Here is a 15,234-nt window from a genome sequence, read left to right as displayed (position 1 = left end):
GTCAAAGGAAATAATTAGCTTGAAAAAAATGATAATTATCTATTTATAGTTAATTGAACCCGAATATGACCTGACTTGGAAATGACCCGACCTGATTGTAACCTGCAAATTATTAACTTGAACATTACCAGACTTGACTCCGAGAATGACCCGACTTGGAAATGACCCAACCTGATTATAACCCGCAAATTACTGATTATAACTCGACTTGAACCCGAGAATGACCCAACCTGATTATAACCCGCAAATTATTGACTTGAACCAAACCCGACTCGAACCCGAGAATGACCCTACCTGATTCTAAATCGCAAATTATTGACTTGAACCGAACCCGACCCGACTCAAACCTTAGAATTACCCTAACCCGTGAAAACCCGAATTAAACCGGACCTATTGTTCACCCGTCCCGAATGTAACCCGATAAGAAGTATGACCTGACGTGACCCGACTCAAGCATGACCCAACCCAAACCCGACCCGCAAAAGTTATGGAATTAATCCGAATTGACTCGAACCGAGTTGACCAAACCCACTGTTACTGACCAAAACCCAACCCGTTTACCCGAATTATTGACTTTTTGACACCGGGTCTCGAATCCTCCAAAAATTTTCAAAAAACGTGGATATTTGCCTTCAATTTTGAAATTTTTGACTTTTTTTCGCCCGGAAATAAAAATTGCCGAAATGTTTACCATGGTCCCTAATACCGTCCGAGAATCCCATTGGGTGGGTGGAACCACCCAATTTGCCTTTAACGACCAATTTACCGGTTTACAACTTGTACCGATTTCATTAACTCAAGCCTACCACGAACATTTATGACAACAAATAATGATCATATATAGTTCCCAAAAAATAATATGACCCCAAGATGTATCCCCTAAAATTTCAAGAATTTTCGACACTAGGCCCCGAAACATCCAAAGTTTCTCAAAAAGCGTAGATATTAATCTTCAATTCTGGAATTTTTTTACTTTTTTTCGCCTAAAAATAAAAATTGCCGAAATGTTTACCATGGCCCCTAATATTCTCCGGGGGTCCAATTGAGTTTTTTGAACCATCCAATTTGCCTTTAAACGGCTAATTTAATTACCGGTTTACAAGTTGCACGTATTTCATTAACTCAAGCCTGCTACGAACATTTACGACAACATATAATGATCATATAGGGTTCCAAACGACATTATATGACCCCGAGATGTATCCCCCAAAATATTAATACTTTTCTTCACCGGGCCCTGAAACATGCAAAATTTATCAAAAAGCGTGGATAGCCTTCAATTTTGGAATTTTTTGACTTGATTTCGCCCGGAAATAAAAATTGCCGAAATGTTTACCATGGTCCCTAATACCCTCCGGGAGTCCAATTGGCTGGGTAGAACCATCCAATTTGCCTTTAAACGACCAATTTACCGGTTTACAACTTGCATCGATTTCAATAATTCAAGCCTACCACGGACATTTAAGACAACAAATAATGATCATATATGGTTCCAAACGGCATTATATGACCCCAAGATGTATCCCATAAAATTTCAAGACTTTTCGACACCGGTCCCCGAAACCTTCAAAATTTCTCAAAAAGCGTGGATATTAGCCTTTAATTTTGGAATTTTTTGACTTTTTTTCGCCCAATAATAAAAATTGCCGAAATGTTACCATGGTCCCTAATACCCTTCGAGAGCAATTGGTTGGGTAGAACCATCCAACTTGCCTTTACACGACCAATTTACCGGTTTACAACTTGCACCGATTTCATTAATTCAAGCCTACCACGGACATTTAAGACCACAAATAATGATCACATATGGTTGCAAACGGCATTATATGACCCCGAGATGTATCCCATAGAATTTCAAGACTTTTCGACACCTGTTCCCTAAACCTCCAAAATTTCTCAAAAAGCGTGGATATTAGCCTTCAATTTTGGAATTTTTTGACTTGTTTTTGCCCGGAAATAAAAATTGCCAAAATGTTTACCATGGCCCCTAATATCCTCCGGGAGTCCAATTGGCTGGGACGAACCATCCAATTTGCCTTTAAACGACCAATTTACCAGTTTACAACTTGCACCGATTTCATTAATTCAAGCATACCACAGACATTTAAGACAACAAATAATGATAATATATGGTTCCAAACGGAATTATATGACCCCAAGATGTATCCCATATAATTTCAAGACTTTTCGACACCGGTCCTCGAATCCTCCAAAATTTCTCAAAAAGCGTGGATATTAGCCTTCAATTTTGGAATTTTTTGACATTTTTTCGCCCGGAAATAAAAATTACCGAAATGTTTACCATGGTCCTTAATACCCTCCGGAAATCTAATTGGCTGGGTAGAACCATCCAATTTGCCTTTAAATGACCAATTTACCGGTTTACAATTTGCACCGATTTCATTAATTCAAACCTAACACGGACATTGTCAACAAATAATGATCATATATGGTTCCAAACGGCATTATATGACCCTGAGATGTATCCCATAGAATTTCAAGACTTTTTGACACCGGTTCCCGAAACCTCCAAAATTTCTCAAAAAGCGTGGATAGCCTTCAATTTTGGAATTTTTTTGACTTTTTTTCGCCCGGAAATAAAAATTTCCGAAATGATAACCATGGTCCCTAATACCCTCCGAGAGTCCAATTGGATGGGTAGAACCATCCAATTTGCTTTTAAACGACCAATTTACCGGTTTACAACTTGCACCGATTTCATTAATTCAAGCCTACTATAGACATTTAAGGCAACAAATAATGATCATATATGGTTCCAAACGACATTATATGATCCCGAGATGTATCCCAAAGAATTTCAAGACTTTTCGAAACCGGTCCCTGAACCCTCCAAAATTTCTCAAAAAGCGTGGATATTAGCCTTCAATTTTGGAATTTTTTGACTTTTTTTCACCCGGAAATAATAATTGCTGAAATGTTTACCATGGTATCTAATATCCTCCGGGAGTCCAATTGGCTGGGTAGTACCATCCAATTTGCCTTTAAACGACCAATTTACCGGTTTACAACTTGCACCGATTTCATTATTTAAAACCTACCACGGACATTTAAGACAACAAATAATGATCATATATGGTTCCAGACGGCATTATATGACCCCGAGATGTATCCCATAGAATTTCAAGACTTTTCGACACCGGTCCCCGAAGCATCCAAAATTTCTCAAAAAGCGTGGATATTAGCCTTCAATTTTGGAATTTTTTGACTTTTTTTCACCCGGAAATAAAAATTGTCGAAATGTTTAACATGGTCCCTAATAACCTCCGGGAGTCCAATTGGTTGGGTAGAACCATCCAATTTGCCTTTAAACGACCAATTTACCGGTTTACAATTTGCACCGATTTCATTAATTGAAGCCTACCACGGACATTTAAGACAACAAAGAATGATCATATATGGTTCCAAACGGCATTATATGACCCCGAGATGTATCCCATAGAATTTCAAGACTTTTCGACACCGGTCCCCGAAACCTCCAAAATTTCTCAAAAATCGTGGATATTAGCCTTCAATTTTGGAATTTTTTGACTTTTTTTGGCCCGGAAATAAAAATTGCCGAAATTTTTACCATGATCCCTAATACCCTACGGGAGTCCGATTGGGTGTGTGGAACCATTCAATTTGCTTTTAAAACGCCAATTTACCGGTTTACAATTTCCACTGGTTTGCAAATTATTGACTTGAACATAACCCGACTTGACTCCGAGAATGACTCGACTTGGAAATGACCTAACCTGATTATAACCCGCAAATTATTGATTTGAACCCGAAAATGACCCGACTCGAAAATGGCACGACTCAATCATAACTCGCAAATTATTGACTTGAACCGAACCTGGCTCAAACCTGAGAATGACCTGGCCTTATTCTAACCCGCAAATTATTGACTTGTATCGAACCCGACTCGAACCCGAGAATTACCCTAACCCGTTTTAGCCCGTGAAAACCCGAATTAAACCCGATATATTGTTCACCTGACCCGAATGTAACCCGACCTGTTATTAACTAGACCTAAACCCGACCCAAACCCGATAAGAAGTATGACCCGACGTGAGCCGACTCAAGCATGACCCAACCCAAACCCGACTCACATAGGTTATGGAATTAATCTGAATTGACCCGACCCGAGTTGACCCGACCCACTCTTACCGACCCAAACCCGACCCGTTTACCCGAATTGAAAGCTCTAATTGACTGTCGTTGAATACTCAAAATCGAGAAACTGAACATGAAAGAAAATGCAGAAAAAGGGATGATCATCTAAGGCAATACAAAATCGGTTGAGTCATAGCATTTTGCACTAATGAACTTCAAAATGAGGTTGGGTTAAGAATCATGAAGCTAAAATGGTTGACTCATAAGTAAAGTCTTTTGTTGAGACTCAGGGATTACCCAAAGCACCCTCAAAATGGCTTAATTCAAAATTTTTGTTGCTATTGTGTCCCTTTTTTTTTTATTTTATTTATTGTGTCATAGTCTCATAAAGCAAAATTTACTTTATTTAGAAGTGAGGTAAAATTGTACACATGAAGTTGCAATTGGGATTGGTGAGGAGAAAAGAGGGAGATATCAAGTAGGGTTGCAACTTGCAAGAGGGAATTTTGCTAAAAATAAAGGCAATGATCAATTACAAAGGGACACCCTAAAAAGGAATATGAGACAAACAAAAAGGAACGAAGATAGTAAGTTAATCAAGAAATTTATATCCAAGAACAAAGTTGTCAACTCATACTTTATTATAAAGGCAAAAAAGCTCATAGTTTCTAATCGTGAATGGTTGTAATGAACAAAATTTGAAGTTCCGGACAAATCAAAGAATTCTCTCAAATCATTACCTAATGTTTTCAAATATATTTGCCCTTAGGCTACCAAAAACACTTCGTCAATAAACAATTAATGAAAATCAAGGCTAGCAATACTTATTATGAGTGGATGTTTAAGAATTGAAAAAAGATTAAATTTATAAGAGAAAACGCATGTCAATAGAGATTATATTTTCCGATTATTTCCACTTGTTTATTTTTTATTTACTACCTCCGTTAAAGGTTATGTGCAACGATTTGACATAAAGTAGAGAGAAAAAATGTCTAATCGTTGCACGTCCACATAACCTATAACGGGGTAGTATTTTGATTCGCTAGTGATAATTAATATGGAAAAGTTAAATTAAGAAAAACACTTGTTCAATTTTCTAATCAGCTTTTAAATATTGTAAAACAAGTATCACTGCATCACTTTATCTGTTTATCCTCTGTTTCTGCTCTTCATTACATTCTATCTCCTCTTTCACCCCTTTCTTCTTCACAATCATTTCCAGATGTTAACACAAGATCTCACCTTCTCCAAATCCTTAAACCCATTATCTCTCTCCTCCCAAAAATGGAAACACCCTCTTTTCACAAAACCCTTTTACCCAATTTCCATCCCCAAATCCCCTGTTTCATGCTTCCTTAAACCCCACCAAAACCCTAAACCACCCCCTTCAATTACCCACCAAAATTCCGCCACCAATCGCCGCCTTCTTCCCCACCCACCTTCCGCCGGACGCAGCAAGAAAACCCCCAAAACCGGCCGCATTGAAGGCAGCGCCGAGCTTCGCCGCGAGGCGAAGCGCAATGCTCGGCGGAAATCCCGAAAGTTGGCCGAAAGCCTGTTTTATAGGCTGAAAAACCCACATAAAAGTTACGCAGATAATTTCTCTGAAGATGAATTACAGATGATTGGGTTAGGATATGATAGAATGGTTAGGTTTATGAGTAAAGATGATCCAAGACTTAAGCACCCTTTTGATTGGTATAAGTATGGTGAATTTGGACCTTATTCTTGGCGTGGGATTGTTGTTGGTGACCCAATTCGAGGAAGAATGTCTGATGAATGTGCCACAATCATTGGTGAGGTTAGAGACCAGGAAGAGTGGGAGAAGATTGAGCAGCATGAGATGGCTGAGAGTTTTGGGAATCGATTGCGAACATTCGATATGAATTTGGGTTTACAGAACTATTGGGTGTTTGTTAGGCACCCGAGATGGCGGCTTGGTGATCTGCCGTGCGAGCAGTGGACATTGGTGTGTGAGGTTGTGCTCGAAGCCGGTGATCAGAGGTTGGATAAGTGGAATTTGATGGGGAGATTAGGGAATAAGACTAGAGCAATGATCACTCAATGTGCAGCTTGGATGAGGCCTGATATAATCTATGTTAAGAGGCCGGTTTATCAATGTCGATTCGAGCCTCAGGTGAACTTCTTCAGGGCAATGCTGCCAATTCTAGACCCAGAAACGGAGAATGATTACTTGTTTGAGTTGGAGGATGATGAGGGGAGGATTGAATTGGTTACTTACTTTGGTGGGTTGTGTAAGATTGTGAAGGCGAGTCAGAAGGCGTTTGTAGATGATGTGGTGAAGGCTTATGAGAAGTTGAGTGAGGATAAGAAGTCTAAATGTTTGGAGTTTTTGTTGACGAATCATCCTGTTCAGCTCTTGCATCCTTGGACTAAGGAATGGAAGGCGAAATTGGAGGAGATGGAGATGGGGTGTGATGCCCCTGATGATGATGAGGGTAGTAGTTTGCATCGTCGTGACTCTAATTTAGAGTTTAGTGAATGGATTGAGGATGACAATGATGATAACAATGAGGAGGATGATTACGATGCAGATGACAATGTTGTGGTGAACACAAATGAGGAGGAGGATGAGGAATTGGGATTGCAAGAAGATGATATAGGTGATGAAGAGGATGAAGATTATTGGAAAAAGGAGTTTGAGAAGGCAATTAAAGATAATAATGAGATGGAGAATTTTGTGAAAAAAAGTGTTGAAAGAACAAGCAAAGTGTATGAGAGGCAGTTAAAGGCAATGGAGAAGAGTGAAAGTAGTGCTAGTTACAAGGATGGTGGCGATAGTGATGGCAAGAGCCACGACGATGGTGATGAGGCTGCTATGCGAGGTAAAAGAGCCAAGGTCAGTCCACAAGAATGGAAAACTATTGGGATGGGACCTTGGAGGAAGAAGACTAAGAAGAGTAAAATTCCTCCTGAACTTTTTCTGAGAGCTGCTGTTAGACCTTTTACCTACAGAAATCTTGTCAAGGAGATTGTATTAACAAGGCATGCAATTATAGATGGCGAAATCGACCTGGAGAAGTGAACCATTGTTTTTCATTTTGAAGTTTTGCCTGCACCATCGAGTTCTCCAAGTTCCTTGAATTTAGTAGTAAGTATACTATTGTTGTAACTTGTAAGCATCAGAAAAACTATAATTTTGTACTCCGTAAGAATTAAGATTATTAACCCTTATATTAAATTTTAAACAATTACTAGTTACAAAAATAGAAGGATTTAAAATGAAACTGCAGGCTGTGCCTCTGTTGGATCTGTACCCTGCGCTAGGGGCCTAGGCCAGTAATTCCAGACCAACATGCCATGTTATGCTAAATTGCTAACTACAAAAATTGTGAATCATATACCATAGTTGGGAGAAATTGAGCGGAGTTCCAATAAATTACAACATTATTCTGCAATAAAATGCAACTCGCTTTCTTTTATACAATTTCACATCTTTGAATCAACAATCTATTTGATTGTTACAATACTTTTATTTAGATCTCTATCCTTTCCCTTAACCCCAATCTTTGGGAGGAAAGGGGAGGACGGCTAAAGGAGAGTGAAGGGGAGGGAATTATTGAACAACTGATGTGAACCGCTAAAACTAGATCTCAGTCATCTCACTGTATGTAGTGAGCCACGGAATGTCAAATGATTCCTCTGTCAGCATGGTCACATCCTACAAGCGCGACTTTGAAGCTGATGATGAAGCAGGTGCACTCTGCAAGAAAGAGGATATGCTACACTGTGAGGCAGAGATTTTGGTGTTCCATTATAAAAATCATTACAAAAGGTGGTGTGTCCATTTTAAATCCACAATTAAATTGGATGACATTATAAAGACTTTCTGATCCACTAATAAATACTCCATCATTTTAGCAAAATCAAGAACACAAGATTTTTCATAGCGTCCCTTTTCTTTCTTTCGATTTTTTTTTCTTTGTTCTTTTACTAGGAGAATTGACAAGATAGTTATTTCTGACGAATGCCAGAGATGCTTCTCTTCAGAAATGATAATTATTTTCCATGAATCCTAGAAGAAATATCACAATCACAATAGTTGATGCAATATAAGAAAAAAATGGCAGCTGGGAAAAAAAATAATGCACTAACCAGTAACAAGCCTTTGGTAACTCTTTCCTCCAAGAATCGAGACGGTTTAAAGAAATTGCCATACAGGTTCGACCACTTCTTCAGACAATTGTATATATGGCTTGGCCCAACAGTATCAGCCCAGAAAACAAGACCGCCACTGCAAGAATGTAGAAAATTTTCAGTAACTAGCCATTAAATATTTACACTACTCTCTGAAAGTAAGAATTTTCAGAAAAATTTCGAAACTCAAAAGTCAACCCAGTTGAAAGACAGACCGATATGAAGGGAAACTCATCCCAAGAACAGAAGCTACATCAAGATCAGATGCTCGAACCACCACTCCTTCATCGAGAACACGACATGCCTCATTTACCACTGGAAAGAGTATCATTCCCAAAATATCTTGGTCTGATACAGATATAGGCTGCATAGAAAGGGAGAGAGATCACCAAAGATTCACTACTTACGAAAATTTAATTTAAGACTGCTAGTATCACTTCTTTACCTTTCCACCAGGCATAATATTGGTCACCCTCCTAGATTCTTCAATGATGGGCAGCACGGAGAAATCAGGTTTTGGCTTGCTACCCTTTCCATAAACATAGTATCCTTTCCCATTGTTTTTACCTGTGATGCCAGAAACGTCAACAAAGTTATGACAAGAGATAAGATTAAAGAAGCTAGAATAAGTTCAGCAATCAACAGGTTTTATAGCTATGATAATCATTATTTACCATTACGCCCATTTTTTACAAGAAGTTCAACTAATGGAGACTCAAAAGTACGATCAGAGAAGGAAGCGCGAAATTCTTTTGCTACTGCAAGTGCAACTCCATATCCAGCTAAATCTTGAAGCCTGGAAAATTAATAAAGTGCTCATTCACCACCCATATAGCCCTCAAGTTGATGACAACAAACAAACATCAACCAGAAAGATGGAATTAAATGTAAAATAATGCCACATCGTGAGAAGGTGGAGAAAATTACTGGAAAGGGCCAATAGGCAAGCCAAAATCACAAATCACCCTGTCAATCCTGAAGATATCAACTCCCAAGTTTGCCAAAAGATGAGCACTCTGGGAGTATGGGAAGAAAGCCCTATTGACAGCAAATCCAGTACAATTACCGACCACAACAGGCACTTTATTAATTGTTTTACCAACTGAGATGAGGTCAAGAATAACTTGAGCCGAAGTCTTATTTGTCCGCACAATCTCCAGGAGAGGCATGATATGCGCAGGACTGTCAATCAGAAACCCCTAGTAGAATTAGAAGAATACAAAGCCACAATTGCAAAATACTATAACAAATACCATATTACGACAGAACAGAACAGATCAGTTGAGCTTCACTACAAAAATCAGCATCGCAGAGAGAGCCTTAATAAGGAATCCGTACGCGATTGATTTTGCTATGCGTATCACTCTCAGCCTCAGTCTAAGGTGACTTTCTATTGCTATAATTTAGTACTACCTCTTTCTAAATGTTCTTGACCATTTGCACAAAAAGTTTGAGCAGGAAGAGGATGAAATATTGGCCAATCACTGAAAAGTGATCAAGGGTCTATTAAGAACGCATCTGAATTTCATCTGGAACAGGTTCTAATTTTTCTGGTATTTATCAGAAGAAATGAAGAGGCCACATGCAATTCCCACATGGGTACTTCCTCTGACCTCTTGCCACAGATTTATATTGTCAGATATCAGTCTACACAGTATAAGACTTCTGATGTCGAAAGCAGGATGCTTCATGAACAGCAGAACAGGTGGTATTGCAAAGAAAGAGGATGTAACATCATTTCAATACAAGGCAAAAGTATGGTCCTCGAAGGAAAAATTACAGTTGCCTCAAATTTATTGGAGGCAGATCAGCAAATTGGCTATTTAAAAAAAAAAAAGCAAAATTTATCTCACAGCTGGTAAAGAAAAAATAAATAAGAAAAGCACCAAACCTGAAAAAATGTGCACCAATAATACGTTCCTGAGAACTGGTCTTTTCTCCAACCACATTGAGGTCAATAGTTGATGTGTTAGTTGCTAGAATGCAATGTGGAGGGCAGGTTTTCTCAAGTTCACTAAAAATTCTTTGTTTCAAAGGAACATTTTCGACAACAGCCTGGATGACAGGATCAGACAAACTTAGCAAGTCATTCTAATATTATGAGCCTTCCTGAATCAGGCCACTATATGCAATTACAATTACTACCAATCTAAGCAAATAATTTGAAACAAAGGTAGTACAAGAAAAATTCATATCTTTTGTCATCATCAGCACCTAACCTAATGCATGTAAGGAGTTTGAGACAACTAACCTCTATGACCATATCAGCATCTTTAAATTCTGAGTAGTCCAATACACCTTGGAGCAACGAAAGCACTTTCTCTGCCTTGTCCTTCACCAGCTTCCCTCTCGACACTAAGCCTGTTATATTGCCTGCCACATGTAATATAAGATTCCCGGGCATTAAATACTGACTAAAGGAGTATTGTCAATTCAATATCAGTTAGGATTCAGAACTGTATTGTGGACAGGAAAGGTAACCCGGTCACTACATGCAAAACAGAAGTTAAGGTCAATCATTCAATTTCTAATTTTGACATCACTTCATTTACCTCAATCTTTTAGAAGAAAGAGAGCCAAAGAACACTATTTGATAGAAGGATAAAACTACCTTGAATAGATTTTAATCCCCTGTCAAGAAATTCAGCATTTACTTCCTTCAACACAACTTTTATGTTTCCTAAGAGTAGGGCAGTTGCAATGCCAGAACCCATTAAGCCCCCACCAATAACAGCAACTTTCTTCATACGTCTTGGTTTCAGTCCAACATCAGAAACACCTGGAACCTGTCACAAACGCACATAGAAACATTTTTTTTTAAAAAAAATAGACAAAGTACATTTATATGAAGGAATAGCAACCAACAGTGACAAATTATTGAAGTATTGCCAGTAAATGTAAGGGTATAGAGTCAACATCTTAAATGCTCCCTTATTTGGATGAGACAGAAGGAGAAAAATGAGATTAATTAATCACCTTTGATGTCATACGCTGAGCAAAAAACACATGCACCAGACCTTTGGCAGTATCTGTTAAAACTAGCTCTTTGAAAACTTTGGCCTCCTATAACAGAATAGTAATTATCAGATTCAAATTTGTTGTAAAACCATTCATAAAATATGAAAGCCTTCACACTCAAATACCTTTAAGACTCCAGCATAACCTCCATGCACTATACCCTCCTCAATAACATCAAGACAGGCTTGGTGCTGAGGCATGTTTCGAGCAGTCTGTTTTGCCTTTTGTCTTGCTGCCATCAGGAATTCATGTGATTCAGAGATGGAACCTAGCTTTTCTGACATGTGGAGGGAGCGTACGAAAGGTTTCCGGCCCTCTGCAATATCCAAAGCCCACAAGCGTGATACTTTCAGCAGCTCTTGAGGAGACACAACAGCATCGATAAGGCCAAGCTTCATTCCTTCCTCAGATGTTATTGGTTTTGATGACTTTGGGAAGACATCAGAAATCACAGAAAATTACAAAGTCAACGTTGAAGGGAAAGAGGAAAAAAAAAATCTTCACAAAATCTTCAGTTAGAAACTAGAGATAAAGCATAAAATGTCATGTCAAACAAGAAATTTAAAGTTAGTGTTAGAACAATCACAAAGTATGAGGCTCTTGTTGATGACAAAGGACTTCCAAAAGAATAGTTTCAAATTTTAATCTACTGAGCTGAAAGACAATTAAGAGGCCTCATTCTGTTGCAAACAATGCAAAACTATTGAGCTTCATTAGCACTCATTTATTTTAGATTAAAATATAAATCCTATTATTGTCAATAGTTTCAAATTTTAATCTACTGAGCTGAAAGACAATTAGGTATCCTATTACTTTTCCACCCATTAATTTATATTAGATTAAAATATAAATCCTAGTTATGTGCATAGATGGACAATTGGGCATGTATTTCTCATGAATCACTTTCATCTAAACATTAATCAGAGTGACAATTAATCTATAACTCAACCATGATTCCCCATAGCTAGGATATTTGCAACTTTAATCAATACACTGCTAAAAATTTCTTCCAAAAAAGATATCATAAATTTGGATGCAGAAGATCTAATATCAACCACCATAAAGAAAGTATAAAAACACTTACACGTACAACAATAATAATATCAAGTTTAATTCTATGTCCATCTCAGTGATACAATTTGCATACGCACAATATTTGGAAATAAAAAATCATGATTAATTGATGACAAACTGAAAATGTTAATCATGCATTCATGCATAGCATATTCTTTAAGAGCCATTCTCATAACATGATATGAGGGAGGTCAAGGCTTACCAGCATGATCTCAACAGCCTTTTTTAGCCCAACAAGTCTGGGAAGACGTTGTGTCCCTGTATAAATGTCCATAATCTCGTTTCAAATTCAACTCTAGTGTAAGTGTGCAATTAGGATAAATGGCAAATCTCCTTACCTCCAAAACCCGGAATCACTCCAAGTGATAGCTCGGGCAAACCAAGTTGTGCTTTTGGTGCAGAAATGCGTGCATGACATCCCTGCAAACGGTGCAAGAATGCTCATACTTAAATATTGGAACGGAACTAAGGAGGAAAGCAAGCACAATGTCCGTATAACGATACTCATTCTTTCCGTACTTTTCTATGCTTAAAAGTGTTAATCTCTTTCTTATTTTCTGGCTAAGAGTGTTTCTTAAAGTAAACCCTATTTGCAAATGACAAATGAGACGTTTAAATTACGACATAAAAATTAATGAAAACAAAAGCCAGTATCAGGTGAAAGAATAATGACACAAACCATAGCCAATTCTAAGCCACCCCCAAGTGCAAGTCCTTGTATGGCAGCAACAGACGGCTTTCGAGCACCTTAAGCCAATAAACCAGCATATCATCAGGAACATTTCAACTCATGCAACATCAGTATATTAAACATGCTTATAATATGATTTACAACAAATCAAAGAAAACACTAATGCTTAATTAAATCAAGGACCTTCAATTGTATGGACCAAAAGATCAACCGACACATCCGGCAAAACCGACACATCCCCTGCCAAATCAAAAACCCTCACAATCAATTTCACAACCAATCTTATTCTTTCATTCCACAAAAGCAACAACATTCAAGTAAGCAAAATTTACCAGTTTGATGAACTTTCTGGAAAACATTGATGTCAAATCCACCTGAAAACCTCCCATTCTCACCTAAAATTGAGCAAAAAATACACTAACAGTAATTATACGCAAATCAACCCATAAAATTCAGAAAAATTCAAATTCTGGAAATTCCTGCTTATTCAGACATATAAACGCACTTAAAAAAAAAAAAAAAAAAAAAAAAAAAAAAAAAAAAAAAAACTGAGAAATCGTTCCAACTTACCGGTGATGACGATAGCTTTGACGTCATTTCGACGCATCGCTTCATCGTATTTCTCCTTCAATCCATTGATTACTGCACCAAAATCAACCAAAAAATCGTAAAAAATAATCAAAATTCGCAATTTGAATTGAAATAAAAAAACAAAAACGAAACAAAACAAAAAAAAGAACAAACTTGGAATCGCAAGCGAATTAACAGGAGGATTAGAAAGAGTGATGAGAGCGACGCCATCGTTGCCGACCTCCATTGAAATTCGAGCTCCCGCCATTGGAATTATTTTGGATTTGGAGAGAGAAAGAGAAAAAATAAGGCGGAGAAAATGAAAGAATGAATGTTTTGATCAGAAAATTACGTGTAAGATTATTTTGTTTAATTAGTTTACACAAAGCTGGATTTTGTGCCTATTTATAGGTAAATACTAACATAGTGCTAATTTTAGAGGTTTTGTTGTTGGAATAAATAAAGAAAATTACTAAAACTTTTACTCAATTTTTAATGTGCGGGGTTGAACAGAGGGGGGAGCGTTGACTGTTGGTGTATTGGTGTGAATGTGTGACACTGTGATATGTGAGAGTGATTAGTGAATCCGATTAGAATATACGCCCGATTACATGTAATTTTTATATGCGATAAGGATAATTTTTAAAGCATATTTGCATGTACTTCTATAATAATACTCCATATAATACATATTAGGAATATTTTTTTGAAGAAAATACATAATAGGAATATAGAGTAGGATAGTTTTGAAGCAAACTTTATCAAGTAATTTTTTTGTTGAGTATGCATGTGCATTTAAAATATATTTGCATAGTTCTAAATATGGAAGTGTTTAGGGTAATTTTTCTCTTATCTGGTCCAAATATAAAGAATTGTTGATTTTAGCAAACCTTATTAAGTTATCATATCTTTATCGAGGTTTGAACATTTAGGGCTTGTTTGGCATTATTTTTGGTTTCCAGTTTTCTCTTTTAAAAAAAAAAAAAAAAAAAAAAAAAAAAAAAAACAAGAAAAAAGTGTTTTCACTTTTTTGTTGTTAGTTTTAAAAATTATCATATTTTTAATCAATTTGAATAATTTTTGATTCATTTTATGACATGTATCATATGATTTTGAAAAACAAAAAACTACAACAATGCCAAACGAGCCCTTAAAAAGTTGATTGTAGTGTTAAAAACTCTTTAAGAAGAAAGCTTAAAATATAAGTTTTTTTTAAAAAATAATAATAATAATAATTAATTAGCTCGCTTATTGCATATTTAGTTTTTTTTTTTTTTTTTTTTTTTTTTTTTTTTTTTTTTGTACATACACTAAAAACAACTAATAATTAGTAGTAATTTACCAGTTTACCACAGCAAATCAAATCAGGTAATGCAACAAGTTATATCAATTAGATACCAACTAATCATCAAAAAAGGTTTAAACCTTATACCTACCATAAAAAGGGAGAAAAAAAGAAGATTATTTTAGGCATTACTGATTGGTCTTAATGGAATATCTACCACGAGAAACATGCACATAAACTATGTCGACCCTACTAGTCATTCTTGCAACTATTGCAGCCATTGCAGGCTGTAGCATTGGTGCGGGAATGACCACGACAATAT

At 36.9% G+C, this 15,234-nt stretch overlaps 2 protein-coding genes across 2 annotated transcripts; one reads left to right on the top strand and one right to left on the bottom strand.

Moving 5' to 3' along the window:
- The first annotated feature begins 5,289 nt into the window (after positions 1-5,289).
- Positions 5,290-7,374, top strand: LOC145635554 (uncharacterized). Its single transcript, XM_081686862.1, has one exon. The coding sequence runs from the start codon at positions 5,339-5,341 to the stop codon at positions 7,160-7,162; it is 1,824 nt and encodes a 607-aa protein (XP_081542988.1). The 5' UTR covers positions 5,290-5,338; the 3' UTR covers positions 7,163-7,374.
- A 129-nt stretch (positions 7,375-7,503) lies between these two features.
- On the bottom strand, positions 7,504-14,016 carry LOC145635553 (peroxisomal fatty acid beta-oxidation multifunctional protein AIM1-like). The gene is made up of 18 exons (XM_081686861.1): positions 13,802-14,016; positions 13,628-13,699; positions 13,390-13,452; positions 13,241-13,297; positions 13,046-13,113; positions 12,705-12,786; positions 12,569-12,624; positions 11,418-11,720; positions 11,251-11,337; positions 10,886-11,060; positions 10,526-10,647; positions 10,166-10,329; positions 9,202-9,456; positions 8,949-9,070; positions 8,720-8,841; positions 8,490-8,638; positions 8,233-8,371; positions 7,504-7,840 (listed from the first exon to the last, which is right to left on the bottom strand). Exons 1-18 carry the CDS (start codon positions 13,893-13,895, stop codon positions 7,799-7,801), a joined length of 2,172 nt encoding a protein of 723 aa, XP_081542987.1. The 5' UTR covers positions 13,896-14,016; the 3' UTR covers positions 7,504-7,798.
- Between the last annotated feature and the right edge of the window lie 1,218 nt (positions 14,017-15,234).

This window comes from Chenopodium album, chromosome 6 (genome assembly GCF_948465745.1).
Source record: "Chenopodium album chromosome 6, dcCheAlbu1.1, whole genome shotgun sequence".
Classification (NCBI taxonomy): domain Eukaryota; kingdom Viridiplantae; phylum Streptophyta; class Magnoliopsida; order Caryophyllales; family Amaranthaceae; genus Chenopodium; species Chenopodium album.
The sequence above is the reverse complement of the archived record's forward strand: the minus strand, read 5'-3'. Positions and strand labels throughout refer to the sequence as shown.

What these genes read in the sequence shown, in the direction of transcription:
- LOC145635554 (XM_081686862.1), top strand. Translation starts at nt 5,339, where the DNA reads ATGTTAACACAAGATCTCACCTTCTCCAAATCCTTAAACCCATTATCT.
- LOC145635553 (XM_081686861.1), bottom strand. Translation starts at nt 13,895, where the DNA reads ATGGCGGGAGCTCGAATTTCAATGGAGGTCGGCAACGATGGCGTCGCT. An exon ending in GTTATGCTGGAGTCTTAAAG is followed by an intron (nt 11,338 to 11,417) that starts GTATTTGAGTGT and finishes ATTCTGTTATAG; the next exon opens with GAGGCCAAAGTTTTCAAAGA. An exon ending in ATATTATGCCTGGTGGAAAG is followed by an intron (nt 8,639 to 8,719) that starts GTAAAGAAGTGA and finishes CTTTCTATGCAG; the next exon opens with CCTATATCTGTATCAGACCA.